Source organism: Corapipo altera, unplaced genomic scaffold, assembly GCF_003945725.1.
Source record: "Corapipo altera isolate COAL_440 unplaced genomic scaffold, ASM394572v1 2c, whole genome shotgun sequence".
NCBI classification, from domain to species: domain Eukaryota; kingdom Metazoa; phylum Chordata; class Aves; order Passeriformes; family Pipridae; genus Corapipo; species Corapipo altera.
Genome location: NW_020884923.1, coordinates 2,292,184 through 2,306,613, shown reverse-complemented (window position 1 = coordinate 2,306,613; position 14,430 = coordinate 2,292,184). Strand labels below are relative to the sequence as shown.

Here is a 14,430-nt window from a genome sequence, read left to right as displayed (position 1 = left end):
AATGTATCTTAGATTTTCATATATTACACTTGCCTTTGCTGTTCTGCAACAGAATCCATGCCAACGAATTCCACAGTCTTCGTTCCAAATATTACTGTATTCTCTGTCCCATATTGAACATCTTGCTTATCATTCAATCCGTACCGTTCCTTTACTGCAGTAAGAAAATCTACTCCAAAATTTGCCTTGTTTGGCCGGATAAATGATCCTCCTTTAGGATGCCTAGAACAGAGGAACCAGGAAAGCTGAAATATGAAAAGTTGTAGTAACAACAACTAGCCTCAAAAGTACTAATTATTACTTTTTTAAAAAAATACTCTGAACAAAAGCAGTCAAAAGGCAATTCTACAGGCTAATTTTAAACATCACTGTTCCCACTCAGTGAGACCAGCTAAGACTTTCAAAGTATCTTTTATAGTATTTGACAGAAGAGTTCACATTGCGAGATGCCGTGAGAACTGAGGCACCAGTTCTCCAAATGTATTGACACATCAAAATTAGTGGCCTTAATTAAAATGGCACAGTGTCAGTGCCATTATTAAAAATAATTGCTCTTTTGTTTTCAAACTCATTATGAACTCAGTTTTGCTAGAAAATTAAGTTTCTACCTATGGATAGACACAAAGTTATCTAAATCATACAACAAATGTGTCTGGAGTCTTATCATAGCCTAAGGCCCATAGGAATACTCAGGATAGTCATTGCTACATCATATTTGACTTGCATAATTCCCTTGTAATTCTAAGAGAAAGCAACCTTGTCCTTCCATCCACACAAATGACACAAGATGCAAATTGTAGCACTTGGAACTCTTATACAAACTCAAACTTTTAAAATTTCTGATACTAACTTGGTAACAATTTTGAAACTGAATATTCAACAGAAATATCCAGCTAATAATGTATGTTCTACACATACAGTTTTATGAAGTTTCTTGTTTCTTCTTGAGCACTGAAAAAACTTTGGTGCATGACAATTTCTTGCCATGCAATTGCATTGATATTTTCTATCAAAGTCAGCAAGGAAACACATTATCCAGGATGAAGTAGCAGAGACAAGTTATGGAAATGGTATCACAGAGCAGATGGAAGATTTCATAGGAGGATCAGCCTGAAAACAGTAGGAAAAAAGTTGGTAGCTATAATTACCTGTCACTTATGTGAATAAAACTTTGCAAAACAGCATGTAAACATCAAGTGGCTAATTAGCAATCCATAATGCTACAAAGTTCAAAAGTCTCTTACAGAGACCGTGAATCCTATGGACCTATTACAAGTAGATGGAATAGCTTGGGCACCATATATTCATTTATTTTCGTAAAAAATCAGTACTGGAAATTTCCAGTGCTAGTTTCATCCATTAACATTTCTAATACTTATAGAAGTACTCCCATATCCTAAAAAAAGATCTGGGTAGAAAGTACGTATTATTTACATTCAAAATATTTCCAGTCTAGTTTTGCAGTGACTGAGTTCAGAGTGCAATGATTACCAAACAAGCAGAAAGGCAAACTTGCAGAGAATGTAAATCTGGTATGTACTTCTCACTTTCAATAAGCATTTTCAATACTCTACATTTTTAATCCAGTAACCTTCTCTTAAGAATTTTCCTTTTGAAGTTCTTCATAGCTTGCAAACGTGACTGGTTTAAATGTTATGTGACTCTTTCTTAATATGACTTCTTAAAACAGTAAATTACAATTTCACCACCTTAACTATAACATCTCTTATTTGCAAAGTATATCACTTTGCATTTAATTAAGTCAAACAGCTTCAGGATTCTACCTGGGGCTCTGGAAAAAAACCTTGTACTCTTGTCTATCTGTAATTCACTGTAAGTCCTGTTGTATGTCCATTTTCCTGTCACCTTGATTCTCTCCATTTTGTCATCACCATCTCTATGCACTCAATAGTTCTGCTACTTTCTTCCTTCTGCTCTCCTCAGCTCTCTCACCAGAGCTAATCTAGATAGCCCACAGACATCCTTCCTGTTGTGCCATTTATCTCTGGCATAGCCAAGCCCCTTTGGGTCTCTCTATCACCATACCCATTCCTTAGCCCATTTCTGTCCTCTCAGGTCACCACTTCTATTGGCATCTCCTTCCTCATTGTCTTTGCAGGAGTGAGTTCTATCCCTAGGAAAAAAAAACCCCACAAAGGAAACTAGCTACCTTGCCTCTTTTATTTAAAGGAAAATTATAGTGTATTTATCTCTTAAGACTCTTCTATTTTTGTTTTGATCACAAGATCATAGGGTTTCTCTCTCCTGTTGCTATCACTTCAAAGTACGATGCATGCTTTTATATATTATCTAACATATACTTAATACCATTTCACAGCCTGAGTTTCTTTTTCAGTTCCATTCTATTAATTTGATCTACCTTTTCAGGAACTGTCATGAAGGACAGGTAAGGGGACTGCAGTAGGAACATATTTTCAGACAAAATGATTGTGGATTCAAGGAGAGAGATTACTGTAATTCATTTTCCCTGAAATACACTGCCTGCATTAACTTTCACACTAGGGCATATGAACTGTACAAGCAGTATGTACATATCAAACAAATAATGTACAGCACTTGGACTAATGAAAACGCACACCTATTAGCAAGCAGTCTCTGTAACTGGGGACTAAACAGATAAACCCTAATCCAAAGAGTCATCCTGCATTGCATATCACGAAATGGAAGAACCTGTGGACTATTGATCAACCTGACTTAAGCTGAACTCTCAGAAGTTCGAGAACAGGGATTTTGCTCCCACGTATGTAAAATCTCTTGCAGCCAGGACAAAATACTGTATGGAAATGAAGTGGTAGAAGATATGGCCCAATTTCATTAAGCAGAAAATAAGGCATATGTCCAAGTGGGGCTCTGGCAACCAGCTGGCTCTGGTTAATACTGACACTTCCTACTGACTTTTAAAATGGAGAGGTTGACCCCAGTCTCAGAAGTCATCTTGTAGGACACTTCCTACTCATGATCCAGTAGCCTGAAGCATTACAGCCCATCTGGTGATGTGCCCATGGCACTTCAAAGATATTCATTAGAATTTGGGTTAGCTATCAGCTTTCACTGAACAAAGAGGAAACTCGGCATCATTCTTTGCTAATGGAAAATAAAGTGGTGGCACTGCTCATCATTACACGTACATGATGGCTCTTCATATGCCAGGGAAATGTCACACACACACACTTCTCGGTACCTGAAGAGTAATGCAGGAGTACATAAACCGTAACAGTTACACACTTGAGCTGTGTGACTGCAGAAGCGAGTTTCTGAGCCAAGGAGAGAGATCTCAGCTTTATCAGCCTGGCAGTAAATGCGGATCAAAGGGCTTCTTTGCCCAGTACTGACTGTTTGCAATTATTATCTCCAGGCAATTATCATCATGACCAGAGCAAATACACTACCAGGCTCATAAGGAGTCATAAAATGTAGCTGCTTGAATTCATGCACATCTTTTCTAGATAGGCTCTAAACAGATCTCTTCCTTCTAGGGGAAGCGCTCAATGGACCAGACTTCTTTTAGAAGAACCTACAGACTGCAGTAAAGTAAACCCTTCAAGTTTTAGAACAGGCTGTGGCTCCAATAACACTTATAAGTAACATGTGCTATGGTGTATCAAATTCCTGACCGAACAGCAGAAGCTTTGCAAACATCAGCAAGAACTTCCAAGTTCTTGCAAGTTTACCTTAAACAGACATGAAAGCTGAGTTGGAGCTTTCACAAAACAAGGAAAGACAAAGAGACATCTGCAGTTCTAGACGCTATCTTAAGGTTCTGCTGGTGCACAGGACCTGTTTGAACAATGGTTAGAGACAACAGTTTTGCTTCAACACAGTTCTACTGGCAGCAGAGAGCAGAAGTCTCTGATGGATACAGTGACATATGGGGAAACAATCAAAGCTTCCTAAATGAAACCTTCTCAGGCTAAAAAGAATCTTGGGAATGCATTCTCCCTTTGCTAAATGGCAATCACTTTTTCTTCATAGACACTAAAATGTTATTGACATCTTTCCCATATTTGAAGAGTTTGTTTGTGCTCTAAGTAGATATTCCTGAAGATCGATCTGTCATTCTTGAACGAAAAACAGCCTAATTTAATATAAACAGATCTTCTTCTTTCATGGAGCAGATAGATCATCTTCAGTGACATCATGTAACATGTACAGGACAATCAGAGGATCAGGTCCAGCCAGTGGGAATTTACAAAAGCCAGGTCCTGCTTGACCAACCTGATCTACCTCTGTGACCAGGTAACCCACAAGGGGATGAGGGAAAGGCTGTGGATGTTGTCCACCTAGACTTTGGTAAAGCCTTTGACACCATTTCTCACATTCTCCTGGTGAAACTGGCTTCCCATGGTGTGGATGGGTGTACTCTTTGCTGGGTAGAAAACTGGTTGGATGGCTGGGCCCAGAGAATGGCAGTGAATGGAGGCACATCCAGCTGTTGATTGGTCACTACTGGGGTTCCCCAGGGCTCAGTGTTGTTCTGTTTAATATCTTCATCGATGATCTGGACGAGGGAATTGAGTGCACCCTCAGCAAGTTCACAGATGACACCAAGTTGGACGAAAGTATTGATTTGCTGGAGGGTCAGAAGGCTCTGCAGAGGGATCTGGACAGGCTGGATTGATGGGCCAAGGCCCATTGTAAGAGGTTCAACAAGGCCAAGTGCCGGGTCCCGCACTTGGGTCACAATAGCCCTGTCCAGCACTACAGCCTGGTAGAAAAGGACCTGGGAGTGCTGGTTGACAGTGGCTGAACATGAGCCAGCAGTGTGCCCAGGTGGCCAAGAAGGCCAATAGCATCCTGGCCTGTATCAGCAATAGTGTGGGCAAGGAGGTTTAGATGGGATATTAGGAAAAATGTCTTTGCAGAAAGGGTCATAAAATATTGGAGCAGACTGCCCAGTGAAGTGGTGGAGTCATCATCCCTGGAATTGTTCAAAGAACATGTGGTTATGGCACTTGAGGACACGGTTTAATGGTGATCATGGTGGCCAAGTTGATAGACTTGATGATCTTAAAGGTGTTCTCCAAGCTAAAAAATTCTATGATTCTGTTGGGCAGGAACATAAAATTCATGCAAACAGCAACATACACTTGGTCACAACTGCTGTCTATACTTATAAACTCTTATAAAACTCAGTGAAGAAGAAAAAAAATGAAAACTTGTAATGCCTTTGCCATGGCATTTCAGGACTCCACAAATATGCAAAAGTCAAGGTTACTGCCAGAAGAAAACTTAATAACACAAAGGTGAAAAAAAGGCCATAAAGATCTGAGCAGCAATTGCAATTCTGCCAATCTGGAAACATCACAGAAACAAGTTTTACTATATTTTCCTCCATTTCTCTGGCCTGCTGTCAAAGTCAAACCTGGGGAAGTAGATTACAATTCAATATGGTCAATACTTCTAGCTCCAGGATCTGCTGAAATATCAGGATTCCTCTGGGAAGTGATGTAGGAAGAACAAAACATTCTCTAGCAGGGAGACAATTATGACTCGAAGTACTCTAAATGTGTGATACAGCAGAATGTTACCCTATCTTGTCATGTAAGCAGAAAAGTATGTTCATCTACTGCTGGGAAATCTACACATCTCCCTCAGCAAAATGGCATGGATAAAATCAGCTGCTAAAATAGCAGTGCCTGTGTAAACGCTATGTTTAAATGGAATACCCAAAACTGACTGAGAGTAGGGCTAGTGAGGAAGATGACCCCTCTGCCAGATTAATGGAGGGGTGGGAGGACACTCTACTTGATGGGAAGCATAAAGGAAGCCTGAACACCAATAACTGTGGGGAGAAAGAAGAGGGTACCAGAGCAGCAGGCAAAACCTGGTTTGACGCTATCAAAAGTCACCCCACCAGCAGCACGTTTTTGCCTTGGCCAGTCAGAGTTGCCTCCTGGTCAGATGATGAGGTGAGCCTGTGCCCAGCAAGGACAGACGTTGTGAGGAGCAACGTATGTGCTCCACATCTCAGGGTGCACATGTGACCTCAGAAGTGCTTTCTACCAGTATACGTGTTAATAGATGTCAGGAAGCAGTGCAGGAATACGGAAACTGGAGCACCCATGTCTCCCACAGGAGTTGTGTGTAGCTAAGGCACTGGCATTCCCAGGGGAGGAGGGTGTGCTTGTAACCCACATCTCCCAGGAGAGCACATGCATATAACTGTGTGAATGGGTCTGTGGGACAAGAACCTCTTTGAAAACATACTCATGTTTCAAAAGCTGTATACAAATTTTAACACTGTTTTAAGGCTTGAGTTCTCCTCCTTTCCCCCGTAGGACTGTACAACGTATTTTAATTACATCATAGACTACTGCAGCTGACAGCTAAAATAATAGCTTCCTCACTTATTAAAAAACAAGTTGCTATTATCAAGGAAAAGAACCCACAAAAATGTCATTAGAGTATGCATTGCCATTTCTAGCTGATCCAGAGCTCATCAATGTGCTCACGATGTCAGCATATTTTGATATATGGCTGTTTTTTTCTTTGGTTTTCATATTCTTAAGAAGCTTAATTATCACCACATAATGTATGACCCAGATAAATGTACTGCCATGAAATATAAAAGTTTAGGTCATATTTTAAAAAAACTTACTATAAAGATCACACATAGCTGTAAGCAGACCTACTGTCTCAGATAAGGACTAAAAAAATTATCCTCTGGTAGTGAGAATCTCAAATTCAGTTTTATTTTCCTCTTATGGTCCTATTTTCAAATGTCACTCTGAAAGATATATTTTTAAAGCTTTATTGTTAAAATTGCCCTAAAAATAATTTAAAAAGTCCTTCCATTGCATTTGTTTACAGTACAAGCTACTTGATCAACTGCTTCTGCTTATCAGAATTTAGGGAGTGAGCAAAGTAAGCTTGTAGGCAAAGTATACTCATGATAAGGTTTAGGGAAAAAAACCAGAAATTTTACGTTTCTTATACATGTATATACATAGACAAAGGAACATTATTTCCTCCCTAAGTAGTAGTAAAGAGGTGACATTTTAAGTTGTAGGAGGGGTTTGCTGTTTTTTCTTAACATCCTTTTGGTAAAATAAGGTAACCATTTTTTACTTAAATTTGCCTATATCTTCACAATTGGTATCAGAATTACAGATCTGGAATTTATGTCTATTTGTCATGGTGGACTGCTAGAACTACTATTTATTCTCTTAGACTCCAGAAGGTCTTTTTCTGATCGGAAAAAAGCAGAGTACAAAGAACAGGTATTCTAAGAACATGTTTAAAGACCACATTTACATTTGTTACAGGTATATGCAGCTTCACTCAGAAAGTTGATTCTTACCTCAAGAACTGAGATCACTATCTGAGATCTCATCTCCTGGAAGCATGCTAATGTTTGCTAAAACACCTAAGAGTCTATACACATGCTTTTCTAAAGAATAGATTTTGTTCTCTCATCCTTCACCACTTCCATGCTCAGGAATTTACTGAGCTATCAGTCTGTAGTGTTTAAGAGCTCTTGATGACTTTTCTTTTATGAATTCATCCAGTTACTATTTAACTCACAAAGTTTTAGCTGTTGCAGTGTCCCCTGACATGGAAATCAACAACTTGCTGCAGTGAGTGTCAATGCTAGAATCCTGTATTCCACAATTTCAAAAATGTTAAGTGCTCAAATCTTTACACTTAAATGTAATTCGTGTATATACTTAAAAACCCCACACAGCTACACTATGTTTTGCATGTAGTATATGCAGTGAACATACTTAACAATTCCTGAGTGATACAAATATAACCCAAATAATTAATAGGAACTTGGTATTTTCCCTTAACAAGATAAATGCAGGTCACATTAAGTCCAAACCCAGACTGTATTTGAGACAGTTAATATGGACCAGTATTTCACTTCAGAATTACCTAAGGAAGGTTAGTGGGAACTACTGATTTCCTAACTAAAGTAAAAGTTTTAAAACCAACCAAAGGTAATATTACTAACATCCAAAAATCCCATTTTATTACATATATCTGAAAACATAACTTGTATTTTTTAAGTATTAACCATATTCTAATATTTGTAATCAGATTAATAACAATGCAACAGCCTCTAGTCTTAGCTAGTCACTGCACTCACAACTATGATCTTTTTAATAACACCTAACTGATGATAGAAGGGTTTGCCCTAAAAATTGCAATAGGGCATTTTCCCATGACCATCTAGTCAATGCCAGTGTCTAGACATGTCAAAGCTGTGAATCAACTCACCTGCACTTAAAGTACTGTGTCCCTTCATAGCAGCCATCATGTTTTCCTCTCTGAGGATCATCCCATTCCACACCCAGCCAAATTCCTGAAAAAAACGGTAGATACATTTTAAAATTTATGGCATCATATCCATAGAAATCACGGTTGGAAGGAAGCTCTGAAGTTCACTTAAGAACCTTCTCTCTCAAAGCAGGAGATTATCATCAGCTCTAAAACAAGCCAGCAAGGTAAGTCTTCACCTAGCCAGATATTGAAAATTTCCAAGGAGAGAAAAATTCCAACATATCTGGGCAGCCTATTTCAGTGCTGCATTACTTCTGTAGAACAAGATTTCCCTGCTGTGGCCATTGTCCTTTATTATATAATCTAATACTAGTAAGAAGAATTAGGCTCTGTCATCTTTGTGACTGCCTGTCCAATAGCTGCAGGAAGCTATTAGATGCCACTTTTTCTTCTCTTCACCATATTAACCAAGCCCAGATCCCTCAACCTCTCTTCACAACACAGGTGTATGGTCTGTGTCCTTGAACCCCTTGGTAGTTCTCCAAGACTCCTCCAGAGAGGAGATCTTTGAGATCCTTTCAAGTTTATCTGCATCCCTCTTGAATTGGGATGGTCCCACACCAGATACATTACTCCAAGTGCAACCCTATCAAGAACCCCTGCCCCCAGAGGGGGATAGCAGCTTCCTTTAATTTGCAGGCCATATTCATCATTCTAAGGTGACCTAGTACAACATGTGTCCTGCTTGTCAAAAGAGCTCACTGTTGGCTCATATTCATGACAGTATCCAACTTAACTCCCTAGTCCTTTACAACAGACTGAGTTGCTAGTGCTTCCTGGTCCATACTGATACACTACATGTGGAAATTTATCTTTCTTGAATCTCTTGGGCTCAAACCTAAAGTTCATAAAGCTTGATCTGGATTGCAATTCTAACTCGTGTCACAGCAGCCATTTGAGGGTGAACACTGTTCATCACCTGAGACACTAATGAATACATGAATCAATACAGACCCCAGCCTTTACTTCTGTAGTACTCACTCATTCCCTGATATCAAGTCATCGATTACCACTTTTCCGCTTGACAACTTTCAACGCATTTTAATAGTCCATTCATTTCTCCAATGAATGGAGAAATACAAGCTGGCTTGTATTTCTCCAGCTTCCAAATAAGATTGTTTATGGAGACACTATTAAGAGACTTTATTAAAGTCAAGGAATGTTACATCCCTTGCTCTCCCTTTGTCCACATTCCCAGTCATATAATCACAGAAGATAATTAGGTTTGCCAAGCACAACTTATTCTTCTTTACAAGTATTAAATATTCCCAACTACCGTCTTCTCCTTCATAGGCCTGGAAATGGACTTCAAGGGAACATGCTACATGGTCTTTCCAGAAATAGAAGCTGATGAGTCTACAGTTCCCTGATCATCCTTCTTGCCTCTTTTAGAGTTGTATGCAAGGCTGGTCTTCTTCCGGGCATCAGCAATCTCCCCATCCTGTCACCACAATTTTTCGAAGATGACATGTAGTCACCTGACTCTCACTGTCAGACTGGTCAGATCTTTCCACAAGCTAAGCTGAGTCTTATCTGTCTCCATAAATTTGACCTGGGCTGGATACCAGGTGTCCACCAAAGCCACTCTGTCACTCCCCTCCTCAGCTGGACAGGGGAGAAAAAAATATAATGAAAGGTTCATGAGTTGAGACAAGGACAGGGAGAGATCACTCACTGATTGCTGTCATGGGCAAAACAGACTCAACTTGGGATAATTAATTGAATTTATTACCAATCGGAGTAGGATAATGAGAAGTAAGGCAAATCTTAACACCTGCCTCCCCCAACCCTCCCTCCTTCCTGAGCTCTACATCCTTCCCCTCAGCAGTGCAGGGAGACAGGGAACAGAGGTTATAGCCAGCTCATCATGGGTCGTTTCTGCCACTGCTTCCTCCTCAGGGAGAGGAGTCCTTTCCCTGCTCCAACGTGGAGTCCCTCCCATGGCAGCCAGTACTCCACAAACTTCCCCAATATGAGTCCTTCCCACAGGCTACAGTACTGTTCCTCGTGAACTGCCCCAGTGTGGAACCCTTTTTTCATGGGGTGCAGTCCTTCAGGAACAGGCTGCTCCAGCATCGGTACCCCATAGGGTCACACTTCCTATTAGGAAACCTGTTTCAGTGTTGGCTCTTCTCTTCATGGGTCCACATGTCCTGCCAGGAACCTGCTCCCACATGGACTTCCCGTGAGGTCACCACTTTCTTTCAGGCATCCACCTGCTCCAGCATGCATCTCCTCCATGGGCTGCAGGGGGATCTCTGCACCCCTGTTGACCTCCATGGGCTGCAGGAGAATCTCAGCTCTGGCTGAGTTTGGAGCACCTTCTCCCCCTCTTTCTTCACTGCTCTTGGTGTCTGCATAGTTGTTCCTCTCACATATTCACACTCCTCTCTTCTCTGGCCATAATTATTGCTGCACAATGACAGTTTTTTCCTTTCCCTTCTTAAACATGTTATCTCAGAGGTGTTACTACCACTGTTGATCGGCTTGGCCTTGGCCAGAAGGAGGTCCATCTTGGAGCTGGCTGGCATTAGCTCTGTTGGACATGGAGGAAGCTTCCAGCAGCTTCTCACAGAAACCACTCCTGTAGTCCCCCCTCCATCAAAGCCTTGTCCTACAAACCCAAAACAATATGTTATCAAAGGAGGACCCCCATCTGTTGATCTGCTCCTGCCTCTCTCTCACCTTCCCTGACTATGCCAGCACTGTTTGTGAAAACTAATGGAAAAAAGAAGGCACTGAGACCTTTCTGCTGTAAGAAAAAAACATAACCAGCCTCAGCCTAAAGTGCTTCTTACACTCCTTTTGACAACTCTAACTTCTAAAAAAACCCCAGCAACTTATCCAGAAGTTGCCATATTTACACAAGAACAACGAGGAAAAGGCAACATTCTACTTGACAGCGTTTTCATTCTGCTTGACAATGGTTTTAAAAGAAGTACATAAACAGAACTTTGAGAACAGCCATTAGATGTAAAGATTAGTTGCTTTTGTGACCTTTACCTGATGTACGAGCCACGTTGCCCATATAGCGCACAGTCCCGTAGTCGGTGCCACACGAGACCCTCCGACCCAGCGCATCGGGAGGCACCCAGGCGGTCATCTCGGGATACCTGGAGTCCGGGTTCTCGCAGACCTGCAGGGACAGAAGCGACGCCCTTTACACACGCGCAAGTCGCTGCTTTACAAAGCCCCGTACCCTGAGCTGCTCTTCTCCCTCCCGGCGCTACCGCTCCCACATCCCACGCCGTTCCATTCCCCCATCCCGGAGCAGCCTCTTTGGTGCCGCTCCCAGCCCACGGGCCCCGAGGCTCGGGGCGCAGCTCACGCACGGGCAGGAGGCGCAGCCCGGGCCGACCCGCACACACGCCCGCTCCGCCCGGCTGCCCCACTTCCGCCCGGAGCCGCCCGGCAACAGCCACTCCGCCCCTCCCGGGCTACTGGTGCGCTCCCATTGGCCCCGAGCCCACAGGGTCGCCCTACCTCGGCCCGCTATTGGCCCATCCCCGCCTTCTGCCTCTCTCGAGTCAACGCCTTCAGGGGCAAACAGCAGCAGGGCGTGGCCGCCGCGGAGCTTCCTGGGTAACGCAGTTCGTCAGGGCGGCCCCGCCGCGCGGGTTTGCTGTCCCTGGACTACAGTTCCCAGAATGCTGCAGGAGCCGTGACTGGGCGGTGCCGGGAGGAGAGGCCGCCGCCGGTGGATGCCGCCGGCCCAGCCGGAGGGTGGCCGCAGACTTGCGGTGGGCGGTGAAGAGGAAGAGAAATTCCCCCAAGGAAGCGCCGCCGTGTTGTAAAGCAGCGCGCGGTGGGCAAAGCCCTGCAGCGCCAGTGAACCGATACCGAGGGAGAGATTGCTCCGAGCCTGGGGCCCTCTCCCGGGAAGCAGCGATTGAGGAGGAGGTGAGCGGCAGCAGCACCTGCCATGGGGAACTCCCGAGCAGCTGTATTCCCTCGGTATTGGGCGCTGCTACATTTGTTGCTGCATTTATTCCAACATCCGCTATTTGAAAAAAATATCCCCAGAGAAGATCCAGGGAGGAGCTGTAACAATCAGGGAACGCAGCTTATAAAAAAAAAAAAAAAATCGAGGTGCCCACTGTGTGTAGATTAACACCTGTGTTCTAGTACCAGTCGCTGGGGAACAGAAGTTTAGCAAGAGCTCCTCGGTTTGACAGAGATAGGTACAAGAAGACCTAATAGCTTTCTCACAAGTTTGTGGTTATAAAACTAGAAGTATTCTAGTTCATGTTTTTCACATTTGTTCATCTCTCCTGTGTTTCAGACTTTAATGTCGCATTCAAACAATATGATTTGAATTTTGGGACCACCAAGACTGGAACAACCATGACAGCAAGTAATCAAGAAAGCCTTTCAATCCCGTGCCTCTGCTTCTATTACATTAAATGTGGGAGGCAGTATATTTGTGCTCTTTACTCTGACTTTGTGATAGTGACTGACTACAGACATCAAGTACAGGTATTTGGTAACACTAGGACATTCCTATCAAAATAATCTGGATAATGTGTAAATTCTTTAGCATTCCCAGAGGTTGCATCTTCAAGTAATAGGCTTCAAGAGCATGCTTTACTGTTTCACATAAAGCAGCTGCTCCCCAAAGGGACAATCCAGCAAAGATCTCTGTGCCTTTAGCTCGGAGTCCTCCTTTGCCATAGGTAATATGTTACTTCAGGACAACTAATAGCTTCGGGGAAAAAACAGACACCCTAGTCCTTCTTTCACATCTTTAGTGGTGGTGGTGGTGTCTCATCTGGGTTCCTAAGCCCACTCATCTCCCACAGAGGGCACCCTTGGAACGATCTGTTCCAACTTAAAATGATGCTGAAGCTACATAGATAGCGGTACAAATGTGATAGCAGGAACAACAGCACTAAGCCCCTCTCACTCTCCTTTTCTGACTCATCCACTGTTTCTGAGGACAAAGCTGAGAGCATGCCTCACTTTGTGCTGTTATCAACAAACAGCTATAGTTCATCCTCTGCACTTGACAAGGAACAGGGTAGTCCCAACACCAATGAAACAACTAGACCAATTTAACATTTTCACCTTGTTAGCTAGAATTGCAACTTCTGCATTTTATAAGCACCTAAGTAGAAATGGATTTACCTTATAGATTTATTGAACATACATGTTGGTTGGTGTAAAATATAAGAGATTAGGTTTATAGCATAGTTTTTATATTTTTGGGAAAAGCAATGACAATTCCTCCTTAAGGCTTTTACTTTGACTCGCACATTCCATCCCACCCCCAAACAGAAGAAAACAGTTAGCTACAGATCCTTCAGTTAAGGCCATAGAAAAATTGTTGGAGTTAGTTCCATGCTTTATGTACTAACTCTGCAATTAACAGAAATTCTATTTTTAAAGAACTTTTCCTTGCCAACCCTTTTTTCCCCCCATCCAATTTGTTCATAGAGGTTTGGTGTCAGCCTGGTTTTAATAACTTCAGTCGGTGAAAAGTTATGCCTCCCTCAGCTAGCAGTTTACTGCAGAGTAACATAGTAGATTGCAAGAGAACAGGCCAGTTTTTATGTGTTTCAAAATACATAAACAAAATGTATGCATTTGGCATTTTTCCTTTTTTACAGACTTCAGTAATTACTTTTCTGAGTGATTAAGTAACTTCACACTATATGCTTTAGAAATATCAACTGAAACATTATGAAGAGAGTGAAAATTACCTACTGTGGTCAAGAGATGATGCAACTCCTTATTGTCAGCACACAATTAATATACCAATAGAGTGGAGAGCATTTTCATGGAGTTCAAAAGCAGAAAGTTATCCATGATTTCCCTTCACATCGGAGTTAATCTTCTATGCAAATTCACATCAGGTTTTGTAGTGCCTTCCCTGGAAGTGTCACGTTAGGTCTTCTTTGGGTATCCCCCATAGTTCTTTTGCTGTACTAAACCCACATGATCAGAAAATACTTTTTGAATGAGCTTATGGAGAACTCACTTGTTTCACAGAGTAGAGAGATGAAGAAAACTATCAGGATTATTGTGGTTTAACCTGAATCTTTATTATTAAGTTTTGCAGATAATATGCTTGAATTGAATTAATGAATCATGGATTACTCGTAGCCACACCTCACAAGGTGCCTTCTA

General features: G+C 42.1%; 1 protein-coding gene across 3 annotated transcripts in view; it reads right to left on the bottom strand.

Annotated features, from left to right (window-relative positions):
• Positions 1-14,430, bottom strand: part of TBCE (tubulin folding cofactor E) — a 51,504-nt gene that overhangs the window by 14,461 nt on the left and 22,613 nt on the right. Inside the window, exons 1-4 of one of the 3 annotated variants that reach the window (XM_027657371.1) lie at positions 11,788-11,802; positions 11,308-11,440; positions 8,242-8,326; positions 34-222 (exon numbers count right to left, since the gene is read on the bottom strand). In XM_027657371.1, coding sequence (XP_027513172.1) covers positions 34-222; positions 8,242-8,326; positions 11,308-11,407 — 374 coding nt within the window. In that variant the 5' untranslated portion in view covers positions 11,408-11,440; positions 11,788-11,802. Of the gene's footprint in view, positions 1-33; positions 223-8,241; positions 8,327-11,307; positions 11,441-11,636; positions 11,701-11,787; positions 11,803-14,430 lie in introns of those variants that run through there. The other 2 variants (XM_027657369.1, XM_027657370.1) reach the window with 2 other exon arrangements.